General features: G+C 32.8%; 1 protein-coding gene across 1 annotated transcript; it reads left to right on the top strand.

Moving 5' to 3' along the window:
• The first annotated feature begins 6,432 nt into the window (after window positions 1–6,432).
• LOC132624947 (protein RGF1 INDUCIBLE TRANSCRIPTION FACTOR 1) lies at window positions 6,433–10,054 on the top strand. Its single transcript, XM_060339713.1, has 4 exons — window positions 6,433–6,875; window positions 8,454–8,528; window positions 8,613–8,753; window positions 9,464–10,054. The coding sequence occupies exons 1-4, from the start codon at window positions 6,702–6,704 to the stop codon at window positions 9,794–9,796; spliced, it is 723 nt and encodes a 240-aa protein (XP_060195696.1). The 5' UTR covers window positions 6,433–6,701; the 3' UTR covers window positions 9,797–10,054.
• Window positions 10,055–16,782: the final 6,728 nt, after the last annotated feature.

Here is a 16,782-nt window from a genome sequence, read left to right as displayed (position 1 = left end):
GAAATAAATTTATCTTTAAAGTAATTGGATGACTTTCTTAATTTTCCCATAAATTTAATTCACTGAGCTAGGGGAACAGAATTAAAGAGTGGTCTCAGAAAAGATCATTTTTGCAAATGGGCCAGAGTAGTGGCTACTTTGCCTTTGTATACAAAATTTGAAGTAGTTGGACGGTTTTCCTTCAAGTAGGTTGGTCTTCAATTTTGGTCCTTAACAATCGAACTTATATCCAGTGGGGCACAAGTTCTTTAAGGGTATGGGGCATAACTTGTGGGATATTATGATGCGAAAATATAAATTTATACCCCCGAAAAATTTATTTGCCTTGAGGAGGAAAAATTAAAGACCAGCACAAAAAAGGCCAAAAGCGCAAATGACCTAACAAATTTAAGAAATAAACATGCTGCTTAGAACACTCTAGTCCAGTCCCAAGCCCAACCTTCTTGATCATATACAGCCCACCAACAGCTTTGTACATTCATTTGAATAGATACAGTACTTATTTAGACACGTAACCTGTTTGTCCAAGCTTTTGGGAGGCTTAAAGGTTTTTTTTTTTTTTTTTTTTTTTTTAAAGTGAGGTGTTTGAGCAAACTTTTGGGAAAAAAAAAGTGTTTCTGGGGAGTAGCGGAAACTAAAATAAGTAGTTTTTCCCTTAAAGCACATTTTGAAAATATACACTTAAAAGCTTAGGCAAACACTAATTGTTGCTCAAAAATACTTTATAAATTAATTGGTCAAGCACAAACTACGTCTTACCAAAAGTAATTTTTTTAAAAATACTTTTCTAAAATAAGCCAATTTTAGAAGCTTGATACAGAATCTTGATCCTTTCTCAATCCAGTACATTCATTTCCCATCCTCAACCAATTTATGAAATCTCCAAGCAAGTGGCAAAGCCTATAGATCTCAAACAGCCATGAAATGAGCGTAAAGACCGATGCAAACCACAGTTAATGAGCTAAATCAAAGAATAAATTAATTCCAGTATGGCATTACAAACAATATTGGATTCCTTTTAAGGATTGTATGAGAGTGTGTGAAATGTATATTTAACTCCATCTATATTTGCTTTTGCATTTATATATGGAATTCCACCCTGAAACACTGGGTTCTATTAGTTCTTGAACGTATTATTGAATCCGCCACTAAACTCAAGTTGCCATTGCTTAATTCACGTCATAAAGAATACGATGTGCGTAATATAAGCTTCTATATTTTTTACCCAAAAATACCGTCTGAATAAGAAATGTGAAACTTATTACATATTAAAATTAACAACAGACTACACCGACCAATAAGTGCAATTGTCTAATGCTTTGATTCGCCGTTATGCATTCGATTCTCTGTATAATTCTAACAACATATTCTTCTATAGATTAATAAGTTGACATCTTACATCATTACCCAAAAATGATCACATACATCTGTTTTAAATATGATTGTTAATCTTAAGTTACACAAGTTCCAAAAATAAGAAGACAAAAAGAGGACAGGAATTTGGTGTTTCGAGTCATTCAACGACAGTTTTGTGCACTTGTTGTTGTAGTGTTCACTATTCAATGAGATTTACTAGTTTATAATACAGAATAAACATATGAATTACAAATTTAATACTATTAACAAGGACAACTTTGTCATCTGTCCACCAGTCTAAACTTCCATTTCGAGGAAAAGCTAAAATGAGACAAATATACAAAAGTATGCTAGAATTTTAAAAATATATAAAAAGGGCATGAGAATATAGTGTGTAATGGATGCAAGGTGTGTGTTCAAATTCCAACAAAGGCAATTCCCTCTATTCTCCTTTCTTTTTTCTTTCTAAATTATGTTTATATTTTCGCTTTTTATAGAAGTAGAGTTAGGATTTTGAAGTCCTAACAGTTAGGACAATTCCTGATCCAATGCTAGTAACTTAGTTTTGAATTTATTTTTTGTAATTTTAGTGTTTTTTAAGTATAGATTTAGAATCTAGACCAAAATTATTGGGTTCAACCCACATGTTATATACTACCTCCGCATATGATTTTAGAGTCTTTGCTAATTTAAATTTGCATCGTATAAGCCCATTAAAGTTGGAAGCGCTTTGTATCAAAAAAAAGTTTCATTCCCAAAGTTTAAACCCGAAACCTATCACTATAATTGAAGAAATCCTATCCATCTACCCAACCCATAGGCCAAAACCATTGGTGGTGGTTCAATATTTGCACTACTTCTCCTTCTTTTGATGATGGGGTTTGGAAAACTGGGCATGGTATTTGAGAAGAAAACACACAATTAAAACATGTCAATTTTGGAAAATTCCTTTGTGAAGGCTATCACATCCACAAAATTTATTCAGTGCATAATTAGACCTTATCAAAGGCTACAATAAATTTAAAATTCTTATAGAAAATATTGATCTTACAGCATAAATATTAGATATATTGTGATAGAAAAAATAGATCCTATTTACAACATACATAAATTTGTGTAAATACCTCAAGCCACTTAATTGGCTCGCAGAATTGCCCTTCTCTTGGGGTGGTCTTTAAATTTTGCCTGTAAAATTTGAAATCTTTAAATTTTGCCCTTCGGCTAAAATCCATGGATTTCAGGTTCGAACCCCCACACAGTCAAAATTTTTAAAAAAATTCGCAAGACAGAGTTTAAATTTCGCTATGCCCCCATCGGCATACACTTGTGAAAGAATTACCAAAGTTATGCCGGACCCGACATACTTATGCCTTATGGGCAGACTTGGCATAAGTATGCCGGGTCCGGCATAACTTTGGTAATTCCTTCACAAGTTTATGCCGGGTTCGGCATAAAAGTTTGCCCATAAGTATGCCCCCACCGGCATAAACTTGTGAAGTAATTACCAAAGTTATATGCCAAGTCTGCCCATAAGGCATGAGTATGTCGGGTCCGGCATAAATTTGGTAATTCCTTAACAGACCCGACATACACGCGACCCAAACCTTGCCTTGCAATTTTTTTTTTAATTTATGCTTGAGCGGGTGTTCGAACTCAGAACCTCATGATTTCTGCGTGAACGCTTAGGGTTTCAATGCGAAGGGCAAAAATTAAAGACCAGCAATATGAGGAGCATAATTTAAAGACCATAAATATGAGGGGCAAAATTTAAAGACCACCCCAAAAGCAGGGCAATCCGCGCAAAAAATTGATTGGCCACTAAGCCACACCCTTGAGTGTTGTTGTTGATACATTACATTCCCTCTATTTCAATTTATGTATACTTATTTTCTTTTTACCTCATTTTAAGAAGAATAATATCTTTCTAAATTTGAAAATAATTTAATATAAACTTCTATTTTCAGTTAATGAGAAACTTTTATAGTTATACAAATATTATAATAAGACTATATGTTCTAAAAATCTATTTTTCTTTTTTAAATTCTGCCCAGTTAAATATGTCCATATTAATTGAAATGGAGGGCGTAGATACTTTTGGAGGGTAAATTGCAATTAACTCTTACTAGAATGCAGAAAATTAGAAATAAATGCATTGTACCACATGAAGGGGTGTCCTTTGTACCAGAGTGCCACCTTTAGAAAGGACACTCTAAAGAAAAGGTGATGAGACACAAATTTTGGAGGCCATTTGCTTGAGAAAAGTTTTTACAAGTTCTTGAAAAATTTTAAGAGCATTTTGTTTAAGTTTCTTACTTTCTTTGAGAAGTTTTTCATCAAAAATATTTTTTAATCCAAGCAAATCCTACAACTTCCGCAAATTATAATTTCTTTTTATCCCCCTCCCATAGAACATCGACAAGTTATGTTTTTGATCTTTGTGAGTTGTGATATCTAGTTAAAAATATATTTACCAGTTGATGTATACATTATATGTGTTAAATAAGATATTGTCTTTTAACCTTACTTAATTTAGTACCTACTCTAATTTTAATTTCTCACTTAACTATAATAACTTGACACATAACTTGACTTAACTATAATTTTACTAGAATAATACTATGAAATATAAAACATTGAAAAAACATGGCCTATTACACTAGGGGAAGAACTAGAACCTAGAGGGATGAAAGGGTTTCATCCGAGTCTTTTTCGATGGAAAAGTACATTGTAATATATACCGTCAAACTTATTTTTATATAAAATATAGTAGATGATGAATCATTTTAGTAAAATTTTTGTCTTCGCTATTGATGTACACAGCTAAAAGACGCTGATACATATCACTTAATCATGACTAATAAATGTATATTTCTACTTTATTAAGTCACTTAACCATAGTAACTTGAACTTATTTGATATAAATACCTAATACGGGCAAGAATTTACTATTGATACACTATGAGTCAAGAGTGAATTCTTTCACAAGCATATTCCACAATTCAACAATAAAAAATGTAAAAACTAGAATCTACCAATAACCAACCATCTCATAGCTTAACTGAGCACACAATAGGTCTGTGATTCATATCCCAATGAGTTTTTAAAAAAATGTTGGATTGGTAGGTGAACATATACTTACTTCTAAATATATGGAGTACTTTTTCTTGTTCAGTCTTTTCCTTAATGCATGTCTACTAAATAATTCAGAAACCAAGACCTCATAGAGATTAGAATCTCCAGCAGGCTACAATTGTTTCAAAGTCGAAATGAAAGAAAATAAAAATCTTGCACTTTTCACCTTAATATGCAGTTACCTTTTCTTTCTTTTTCTTTTCACACCTTAACATGCAGTTATCTGAGTGCTGCTTTTTTGTTTTGGTTCATAAGATAGTGTTGGGCTTTACAGGTGCTAGTCAAGAAATGGGCTGCTCCAAAAAGAATTTGTCCCACTACAAACGGGTTGGCTATTTTTCAATTACATGACTAAAAAATAGCTAATCCGTGCTATTACTATCTAAATCATTTGTGTTTCTTTTTTTTTTTTTTTTTAGTGTGGGGTAGGGGGCAGAGATAAGTACACACATGTTAATGGCCCGTCTTCCCACCCCTTACAACACTCTCCCCAATCTCATGATAAGCCAATCTTATCAAGAATCATTTTATTTTGATTTTGATCATATAAAATTATTCAAAGTTTACTTAATTAAAACGCGGAAACAAATACACAATTGGAAGAGTTGAACTTTTGGAGAGATCATCAAAGCCAGAAAGTCATGTCATCCTACAACTTCATACGTTGTTGTCCCCCTTGCTAATAAAATTGATATGTGATAGCTATGACCTAAGTAATGCTATGGGTTTGATCAGTTTGAAACATATATGTGTACAGAAATCACAGATCATACTGCACTCGCATTCCACAGCTTGAGGTGAGCGAAATAATCTGAATGGCACTTAATCATTTTTTCTTGCCTTTCTTATAAGATGGTAAACTAAATGGAAAATATATTGATTCTAGTTTATATCGATGATCGATGATAGTAAGTTCATTCGGTGTCGTCTAGTTATCAATGAAGTGAGATGAGAATCATGAGATCTCATGTTTAAATCTCTGACGGGGCAAAAATACTAGACGATTTCTTCTCCTTTTTGTCCAAACTTTGGTGAACAAATTTATCCAATATTTGTGTTGTGTAAATGATAACAGGGCACCGCATCAAATTAATCGAGATGTTCGTAGGATCACCATTATGAAGAAAAAAACACATAGTATGTCCGTTGGTAAATTGGTCTATACAGTTCTTTATGTACTAGAATAAGATACACCAGCTTTAACCATTCATACTATGTCAAGTGGAAGGGACCTAGATAAACTCTCCTATGAAAAGAACTGGGAATTCCAAACTAAAGTGATTCGTTGTTTATCTTTTTTTAACTAGTATTTGTTGTTTGTAATTTGGTCTCTTGACAAAAGAGATGCAAAAAGATTGTGATTTAAGTTATATACACTAATAGTATCAATATTAATTTTTTAAAACAATTCATATAATTTGACATATTACTTATCAATTATTTTAAGCTACTAATCAATGATACTTAAATACAGTTACATGTATTGTTATGTATATATCTTTTGCGATGTCAATACAATAACAACAACAACATATTCAGTGTAATCGTACAAGTGGAGTCTAGGCAGGGTAGTATGTGCACGGACATTACCTCTACCTTTATGAGTTAGAGATGTTGTTTCCTATTAATCTTTAGTTGAAAAGAAATGTATCCGACGAAAAATTGTAAGAAAAATAAAATAATAATATATTCAATGTAATCGTACAAGTTGAGTCTAGGCAGGGTAGTATGTGTGCGGACATTACCCCTACCTTTATGAGTTAGAAATGTTGTTTCCTATTAATCCTTAGTTCAAAAGAAATGTATCCGACGAAAAATTGTAAGAAAAATAAAATAATAAATAGCAAGATATAAAACAAATGTAGCAAGAGGTAGAGTAATACACGTATAACTTAAACAAGAAGCAGCAATATCTTTTATAAATAGAAGAGGGCCTCTGAGAACAGGGCTACCAAAACCAAAAGGGCATTATAAATATATAAGTACTCCTACCACAGTACTCTCAGGCTCACCATCCCATCAGACCCACACCTCTCCAACCCCATCACCCCCACAAGCCACTTACCAAGTTACCTCCCTCTCTGGACTAAGAAAAAATATTCTATATAACTGATAGAATTCTATTTCATACATAATTTAGCTGTGTTGAGACCTTTTCTTTCTATATAATTTTTGTTAATTGTTAAGAGAAATAAAGAAGGAAGGAAGATCAAATGGAAGAGATGAAACCTGCATGGTTAGAAGGATTAATGGCTGAAAAATTCTTTGCAAGTTGTGGAGTCCACCATAACAGGAGGAAAAATGAGAAAAACATCTTCTGCTTAGAGTGTTGTCAAAGCTTTTGCCCTCACTGTCTTCCTTCTCATCACTCCCATCCTCTTCTCCAGGTTTACACTTTTATTAATTAGTAATTCTTTAATATCACTATTAAACTTGAATAATTATATATATGCACCACATAAAACTTGAACAAGTAATACTTGTTTCATTTGAGGTTTTGGTTCCTTCTGTGAGAATTTTTAATTTTAATTATATACTCCTAAGCCACTATTTTGGTAACATGTCTTATGTGCTGTTTGGTTATTTTCTTGAATTTGATTTTTTTTGTCTAGGATAATAAATTTGATTTTTCAATAATAGGTATTTCTTTTTTTAATTTACTTTGGATGTTAAGTAGTACTACTACTTTGGAGTAATTCTTTTAGGGTGATTTCAAAATTTCTCCTTCTCTTCTTCTTTGCTTATGGGAGCTAGGTTGTACTAGGGGCAGGGGAATTTGCTCAAATTTGTGTAAAAACAATTTGAATTTGTGAAATTAAAAGAAGTAATTTTCTTTTAAATGTTTTATTTGTTAAATTAATGAATTTAAATGGAGCGGCAGCCAACATGGACACTCACTAATCATATAATTTTTCCTAAATTGTTTAGAATTGAGGTGTAATTAATTTTGATGGTAGTATTTGCGAAATAATTTTGAGTATTTCAATTGAAATTATTTTCTTAAATTAAGTTAAGTGGATTTGCTTAAAGGTTAAATGGTTTTGGATATTTCCTTACAATATCCAAGATTTCATCTTGATTTTCTCTAGTGTGTTGTCAATTACTAAAAGTAGTGTGTTTGGGAGCTATATATAGCTCCCTCTTTTTGGAGCTGTTTGCTTTCCTATTTTAGAAGATTTCTTTTACACCTAATTTTCCCCTGCAAAGGTTCCTTGCCTGTTGCTTTCAAAGACCGTTTTGACCCAATTCTCAAAATTAAATCTTTTTTTTTTCCTCTCCTTTCTTAGTCGAACATTTTCAGTACTCATCTCTATATGATGCTTTTTCTGTCCCAATGTCACTTCATTTATTCACATTTACTTTTCTTGGATCCAAACTTGGCTACCTTTTACTCTTCCTATTAAATTTAGGTAGGTTGGAGAACCACATAATCAATGTTGTGACATCCCTTAAATTTAGTTATAAGAACTTTAACCCCATAATTATATTTACCTTAAAAATACTAAGACGGCATCCAAAATTTCTCTATATTACATTTATCTGTTTGAATTTACAGGAATTTAACAACAGTACGAATACTATTATGTTTCAATAACATTATCTCTAGTAGCGGAGCTAAAAATTTTACGAAGAGAATTCAAAAATATAAATCAGTAAACACATGAAGAAGTCAAGAGAATTCAACATCTCTTATACATAAAAAAAAAAAAAAAGTTTGATCTTGTATATTTTCCGGAGGAACCCCTTGCGCCTCAGCGCCGCCCCTTATCAATCTATACTATAATCTTGAAAAAAATTATAGAACAAAATAACCTGATTTCAATAACTATCTATGAATTGACACATGAAAAAGGTAAAACAATTTCCGGAGTAACTTACTACACTTGATATAAAAAGGTAAAAGAATTTCAAAAGTAATTTATTACACTTGATATAATAATTTGATTTGTAATTGTATATGACAGGTGAGAAGATATGTATACCAAGATGTTATAAGATTGGATGACCTTGAGAAGCTTATTGACTGTTCCTACATTCAGGTATTTTTATTGTTAATGGCAATACTTGTAGAATTTAATTATCCTATTTAAAGATGATAATATATGCTATTCCTTGTTTGACAGCCTTACACAATAAACAGTGCCAAAGTTATATTCTTGAACCAAAGAGCACAATCAAGGTCATGCAAGGGTTCTGGCAACTCTTGTTTCACTTGTGACAGAGTTCTTCAGGACCCCTTCAACTTTTGCTCTCTCTCTTGCAAGGTCCACTCCTATTCTTTTTCTTCTCTTTCTCAGAGGCGAAACCAGAATTTTTAATTTATGTGTTTTGAATCATAATTATTTTTGCTTATTGAGTTCCGAATAGATTATTTATATATATTAACTGATTTTTTTTTTTAACACAAATACACAATTTGGACCTTAGCTACCAAATTATGATGGCTTTGGCCCAGCAATCACAACTACCCCCACCCCCCACAAAAGCCACCCACCCACGCAATTAAAAGAAAAAGAAAAGAACAAACTGATTCCGCCCCACATATGCACAACCAAAGCAATCTTCCTGTAGGCAGAGGCAGATTCAAAAGTTGAATTTAATGAAATTCAACTTTAGAATTCTGTTATTATACCTTTGAAAAGAAAAAGACAATCTGATGCACAAGGCATCTCCCGTTAGTAGGATCTGGAGAAGGACCGTACCCAAAGAGTGTGATGTAAAGCAGCCTACCCTAAATGGTTCAGAAATTAATATTTGTTTAGACTTTAGGGTATGTCAGTAGCCATGAAAAATGTTTATTGAAAGCATCACCAAGTTACAAAGAGTCGGAGTATTTATATTCTTACCATATATTTATTTCGTTTCTTATGGAATTATGGCAAAAAATTTAGTAATAAATTAATGTGATTATTACATTTTTAGCATTGCAAAGTCAAATTTATTCAATAATTATGCAACCCTATATATGATGCAGGTTGATTATATGGTGCATCAAGGTGAAGACCTATCAAATATCCTCTGTAGGTTTGATGAGTCTGACTTTGCACTCTCCCAATTCGAGGGACTCCACGTGGACACCTCTGATTTGCTGGATGAGGAAAGCCAAATTACCCCAAACTCCATTCTAGAAGATCCATTAGAAAGCAGAGGCTCATCTTGCTCAAATCATGTCATGGACAATTCTGGTATTTCACACGATGGCCGTATCGTCAAAAATAAGAAAAAGGGCAGTGGGTTTTTCACTGGCCTTGTGCTTTCATTGAGCAATAGGAGAAAGGGAGCCCCTCAAAGATCTCCTCTTTCTTGAAAATAAATAAATTAGTCAATATTCTCAAATAATTTATATTTGTAGTACTTCTTGTAATATTAGCATTATTAGTTTGTGAGCTTTATGTTTTTTTTAGCGTCTTAGGTTTTGGAATTTAGTATTACCAAAAAATGATTCCATTGTGAGCCATAGGTTGATGTTAGAGAGGCTCTCTCTAATTATCACCAATTTTGTACTTGGTGGCTGGTGCAATGGAACTTGAACATATATATAAATATAAGTAGCTCCTAATGAAAACACATGACACGTCGACATGTGTTTTCATTATTGTTCATAACTTTTTTTTAACTTTAGATTTATATATGATTGCCGCTTGATTTGTAAAACGTGTGCTTAACTTTGATCAGGAGAACGTGTGATCTTTATTTTTTCTTTTTGTGGTTAGCTTTATTGAATTTCTGAACTCGTCCTCAAGTATGTCTATCAAATTCCTTAAATTTGATTTTTATTAAAAGCAAAAATTAAATTAAAAAAATAAAGGTGCAATAATATTTTAGACATGTGATAAGCTATTCTTTAAGTCATGAATGTGTCGGTTTATGTTGATTCTGCTCTTTCACTGGTAGCTTAACTAAGAGCTGCTCCTTTTTTTTTCTCTTAATTGCTGCTAATCTTAACTAAAAGATAACATAATTAAATTAGATATATATTAGCATGTTGCTACATTTAAGATGGAATATTATGTAAGTTGGATTGTTATTTGATAGACATATTTGAGGATGAGTTCAAGGGTTTAATAGAAATAACATTTAATTGAAGTGTCAAAATAAAAAAAAGGGACAAGTTCAAAGGATTGCTTTATTTTATTTTATTTTGAGTAAAATTTACAACTAGTTATGTTTCAATATCTGCAATTTAAAATTAGCTATCAAATATTATCATGAAGTTTGACTTGTAGAATTTAAAATTTTGAAATAATAGGTCTTTTTCGAAGATAAGAACAAAAAATGACCAGTGAATATTTTTACTTATTTTGTTGGCTTGCGTCTCACCTCAATTGACTCTTGTTTAGGTACTCCATGTGCGAGTATAAGTATTGGTAATTGACTAGTACTGTGTTTGTCACTATATATCATTATGATAGGATTACTATGTTCTGGATATTTATCTGTCTCGTTTATATTTTATTTGCCTTGTTCGTTGACGAGATTCAGGGTCCGCTTAATGGATAATAATTCGTCAAGCACCACTTATGACTCATGCAGCTTTGATTCATGACACACATAAAATGCATGGCATGAACTAGGATATCATTTTCTCTCTTTTATCATATTCTAAAGAACACATGTGCAAAGGCAGAGTTAAGCCTGTCAACCCGTTGGACCCAGCCAGAACCGAAAACTGGTTAGAAAATCGGCCGGTTTTCGGTCAAAAACCCAGAACCGGCCACCGGTCACTGATTAACCGGGTGGAAATGTTGGACCCGGCCGGTTAAAACGTAAAAAAAGTTCTTTTTTTTTTTTGTTTTTTCTTAAGTATATGTATACTATAGTATTTCTTAGTATATTTATATATGTTATATAAGTTTATAATTAAAGTTTATATATTTACTAACTAACAACACACACACACACACACACATATATATATATATATATATATATATATATAGTTATATGCTTAAGTTATATGTATCATAAATTAAGTTTATATATTTACTAACTAAAAACTTATTAATATTATAAAATTCGAGATTGTTTTTTTTCCCCTAAGGTTATAACTTTCTATTTTATAACTCAAGGTCAAGTATATCTATATTATATAAATATACTTATATATATACAGTATGTTTAAGTTATTTCTAAGTTTATAACTTTCTATTTATAACCTAAGTATATTTATACTAGATATGCCTAAAATATACTAAAAATATACTTATAATATAAATATATTTAAGTTGTAAAATAGAAATTTATAAACTTAGAAAAAACTTAACTTATATGCTTAGCTACTTATTATATATATATATATATATGTGTGTGTGTGTGTGTGTGTTTAAGTTATATGTATTATAACTTAAGTTATTTTTTCAAGTATACAACTTTCTATTTTTTAATTTAAGTAGATGTATATTATAAGTATATTATTAGTATATTTTAGGTATATTCCTAACTTAATATAAGTAAGCATATGAACACAAGTAAATAGAAGAAAGCTCAATGAGCCATATATTTTATTCATTTATTTGCAAGTTGTAATTTTTTTAACTTGCAAATAATACATGAGTTGCAAAAAAGTAGTACAAAAATAAAATCAAAAAGTTTGAATCATTTCTCTAATCTCCGCAATATTAAATTCGGTCATTGAGATATCTTCAAAGTCTTCCATTTGGTCTACTCCACTTGCTATCAAATTGTCACGACCCAACCCCGTGGGTTGTGACTAGTGCCCTAACTGGACACCCACACTCATTCACTTACCAAATCGACATATCAAAGACTTATTCATATTTAGCATACGTTATTTTGCACAGATACTGAGAACAGACGTCGTCTTAAGCGGTCACCTGTAACAGAAACATCATACAAAAGCCGGCAGGCTGGCGGAATACACATCGCCCGAATATACATACATATACAAACATATGGGCCGTTTTGGCCATAATGGCAAACGGGACCGCTTAAGACACAAGTCACAGACACAACCAAACAAACACGACCCATGACCCACATATATGTCTATAGTTCTCTACAAACCACAACAGAAACATATGACGGGACAGGGCCCCGCCGTACCCCAAATAGTCATATATATATACCAGAACATGTACAACAAAAGATATGTACCAAAAATATGGGCTCCGGATCAAAGGAGTATTCCAAAATAGCAGAATAGGGATCCTACACTGGCGGGTCACCAGAACGAACGTCTGTACCTGCGGGCATGAAACGCAGCCCCCCCGAAGAATGGGGGTCAGTACGAAATATGTACTGAGTATGTAAAACATGAAATACAGTAATCCAAATCATAACTGAAATAAGGAGTATGGAAAATGGATACAGAGTTAGTATATCAAAACCTTTTCTGAAAACATAAATCATGCAAATAAAAATCATGCATAGGGCTCAGGAACGTGGTCGCCACTCCGACGCTGGCGCCACAACACATCATACTCCAGAAGGTTTCAAATCTCCGTACAATCCCCGAACATATCGTATCATCATAACATATCACAACATCAGAACACATCATATGCCATATCACATCATAACGCCGTATATAAGCGGTACCCGGCCCTATGGCGAGGGACTCGGGAACCGTAACACATCATACTGCCGAATGTAACATAGTGCGCACGATAACAAAACCGGCCCGGGACTCGGCGAACGATATAGTAGTAGTATGCACGAGCGGAGTAGTGAGAAACCATATGCATATAAGTAAATAGATTCCGAGACTCGATGAATAAATATATATACCGATATCAGAAAGCTCAGAAACAAGTATCGAGTCAATCGGAATTAGTATACGAAAGTTACGAGCTTTTGAAGTACAAAACCTTCTAAAAACATTTCATAAGCCATCTAGGTAACTTTCGAATAACATTATGGATCAAATCAAATGGAGACTTTAGGACCATATTTACGTACCAAAATATTCATCAAAGACTTTAGTCATCTCGATTTTCTTTCGAACAACATTCGGAAACATAACAACTAGAATCTTCGAACATCATAAATACGTATCAAGCCATATGGAATAGCTTATGGAAGTCAAAGATATTAGCCATCCTAGTGGCTCTAAGAATAGGATTTTCTTTAGAAGCATACATATACGTTATTTGTTCATTTCATAAAGGTCATGCCAAAAGAAGGAAAGGTAGGCTTTACATACCTCGATCGCTCGCTAAACAAATCTCGACTCAAGTCTCGGGCTCCCCGATATCTAAAATAACGTTATCAATTACCAAACATTAGCTACAAGTACTTAGAAATTCAATTCTAACTAGTACTTGTCTACAGAAATTTCGGCAGCATCTTCCTTGTAAATTCAACATCCCTGAGAATTTAACTCAGACAAATTTATCAACAACAATACCAACAACCATACTAACAACATCAACAATCAATTTAAATTGCATTCTAACATTAGTAACCTTCTTCTCTACGTAGCTTATCACATTCAATTCAACTACGTACATTCAAGCCAATATCAACGCTCACATATTCATTACTAATCCAAGATCATTCAAACACAATTCAAGAACATTTCAACCAATTTATACAATTTTCAAACAATTCCACCAACACACCATACTCCACCCGAAATCTCTACAATTGCAACAAAACTACAACGTCGCATTTTCTTCTTTCAAATTCACAAACTACAACAACAATGCACACTTTAGCAACTCCCTTTCCACAATTACATAAAACCATATTAAAATCACATAATTTCCTACAACAACCCACAACAACTTTCAATGCCGACTTGAACCATTCAACCTTCATTTACATCATAAAGGCCACAACAACACAACTAACATACTAAGTAAAATTAATTCATCCTTTCTCCACTAATTAACACCACACGACCACACACTCACAACACACCCACACGGCCCACACACAACACATAACATTTCCATGATTTTCATTCAATTCTACTTACTACAACATATATAAACCTTCCATAACATATAAAAGAAGAGAAATTCTTACCTTTTCCCTCAATTTTCCACTTGAATAGGATTTTTGTACTTGTCACAAAAGTAGTTTTCTTGCTTTAATAATTATACCACGTTGAAGAGGGTCTTGGAATTAGTAGGAATTCGAGAAGAAATGAATTTTTTGAATCAAAGATGGAAGGCTTCCAATTTTTTTTTCCTCTCTTTTTTTTCGGCCGAATGGCCTTTTTTTTTTGTGCTCTCAATCTCTCTTTCTCTTGAAGGTTCTAAATGAAGACAAATGATAGGCCTTCTCTATTCATTTCATGGATTTAATTTTTCACATGGGCCTTGGGCCATTGCCCTATGGCCGGCCACATCTTGGGCCCTTTTCCTTTTTTTTTTTTTGATTTTCCAAGCCCACTTACTTATGGTTAATTTTTGTAATTCATGAAACTATTTTCTAAAATTTCAATTTTGTCCTTAGCCTTCCTCAATATTTCCGCATCAATATTGTTCATGAACAACTTATATATGTAATAAGATCAAAATATTGCCTTATCTCTTACTAGTCACAATTATTTCGGTCCAAATGTGCAAAATTACGCGATATAACACAAATCTTCAATCTCTTCCTCTTCGCCTTCCACCGCTCCTAAGTTTTGGTTGCGTCGCTCCGATCTAATCCAATTGCGAAAGCAAACTAGTACTTGTAAGCTAAATCCGGATAATGAGTGTCTATGGTCTCCAATTTGTTGTCTTCCTTGGCTAAATGCACTTTCCGAAGCTACGGTTGATATTTGAACCGTAAGGATATCTTGAACCATTCTTGAAAGTATCGGATGACTCGCCTTGTATTTCTTCCACCATACTAAGACGTCCAAATCATCTAGTTGGTTGATATCCACATTTGGCTGCATCAAATAAAGGTGATATTCATCAAAGTTTGCATTATTAGAAGGAGTTGGATGTGAATGTGAAACTTTTAGCATCGACAAACCCGACAAGCCCTTTTTGCTACTTTGGAAAGTACTAGGGCGTGGAGCAACGGGTGTCGCACTTTCTTCCAAAGTAGAATAATAAGTAAAAGCTTTTCTAAATTCGGCATCAACCGCGAGCTCGGCGTCAATTAAAGATGGTTTAACTCCCCCGGAAATTTTTAAATATTTAGAAATTTGACTAACCAATCCTCTAGTATAAGACACTTTAAAACAAGGATTTAAAAGAGAACCCAATATAAATAAAGTTGGGATGAAAAAAATACTTCTTAAATTTTGTTGTCATAGAAAAAATAGCCGCTTGATAACCGGATTTATCTTTATACTCATATAAAACTCTAGCTATTTTCTTTAAGTAGGCTAAAATTTCGATTACCGTGGGATAAAATTGTCTAGAAACAGCAAGAGTTGCATTATAAAATTTTTGTAAACGTTCAATACATTCCTTAGCATCTTCCCAATCGCTATTATTTATCTACTCATCACTTTCCGTATCGTGATGGTTGTGAACTTGTTGTATGGGAATCCTATAATCATATGCTTGTTGTAACATAATGTAAGTATAGTTCCACCTAGTGTCAATTTCTACTTGAATTTTCCTAGGTCTAAGGTTATTTTGCAAATAAGAATTCTTAAAATCTCTCATTTTTTGCTTATTAACATTACAAAAAAGAAAAGCAACCGCATTTCTAACCCTTTAAATAGAATCTTCAAAATAGTCAAGGCCATCTCTAACAATCAAGTTTAAAATGTGACAACTACATCTCACCTGAAAAATATTTTCTAGCAGAAGGTTTAATTCCCTTTTTAAAAGACCAACTGCCTTTGTATTATTAGAAGCATTATCTAAAGCAATACAAGGTGTTTTTCTATAAATGTTAAAAAATTTCATAATAGTTTACATTGAATCCGCTAAAAAAATTCCGTCATGACGACCTTTCCCTTCATCATATAAAAAAGCTATAATTCTTTTTTGCATCATCCAATTATCATCAACCCAATGACATGTAATAGCAAAAAAATCTAACTTGTTAAGACTAAGACCAATATCGGCGTTAAGAGAAACATTACAATTTAAAGAATTAAATACATGGCGCAAATAAAATCTATATTTTTTATATAAATCAATAATAGCCGATCTACAAGTACTTCTAGGTATACCCTCAAACAACGGATACAACGGATTATAACAATGTTGAATATAAATAACAAAACCCGAACCCGAAGGAAAGAAAAATGGTAGAGCATCAAAAGTAACCATTTTAGCTATTTCTATATGATCTTTTTTCTTGTCATAGCTAAAAATTTTACCGGTTCGTGGGTCTATTGTTTGTTGAATACCCCCCCCCCCCCCCATTTGA

The sequence above is a fragment of the Lycium barbarum genome, chromosome 12 (genome assembly GCF_019175385.1).
Source record: "Lycium barbarum isolate Lr01 chromosome 12, ASM1917538v2, whole genome shotgun sequence".
In the NCBI taxonomy this organism is placed as follows: Eukaryota; Viridiplantae; Streptophyta; class Magnoliopsida; order Solanales; family Solanaceae; genus Lycium; species Lycium barbarum.
This window is presented reverse-complemented; position numbering and strand designations above follow the sequence as displayed.

Excerpts from the sequence above, each read along its gene's own strand:
- LOC132624947 (XM_060339713.1), top strand. The coding sequence starts at position 6,702 with ATGGAAGAGATGAAACCTGCATGGTTAGAAGGATTAATGGCTGAAAAA. Across the intron at positions 6,876-8,453 it reads ACTCCCATCCTCTTCTCCAG|GTGAGAAGATATGTATACCA; the intron begins GTTTACACTTTT and ends TGTATATGACAG. Across the intron at positions 8,754-9,463 it reads TTTGCTCTCTCTCTTGCAAG|GTTGATTATATGGTGCATCA; the intron begins GTCCACTCCTAT and ends TATATGATGCAG.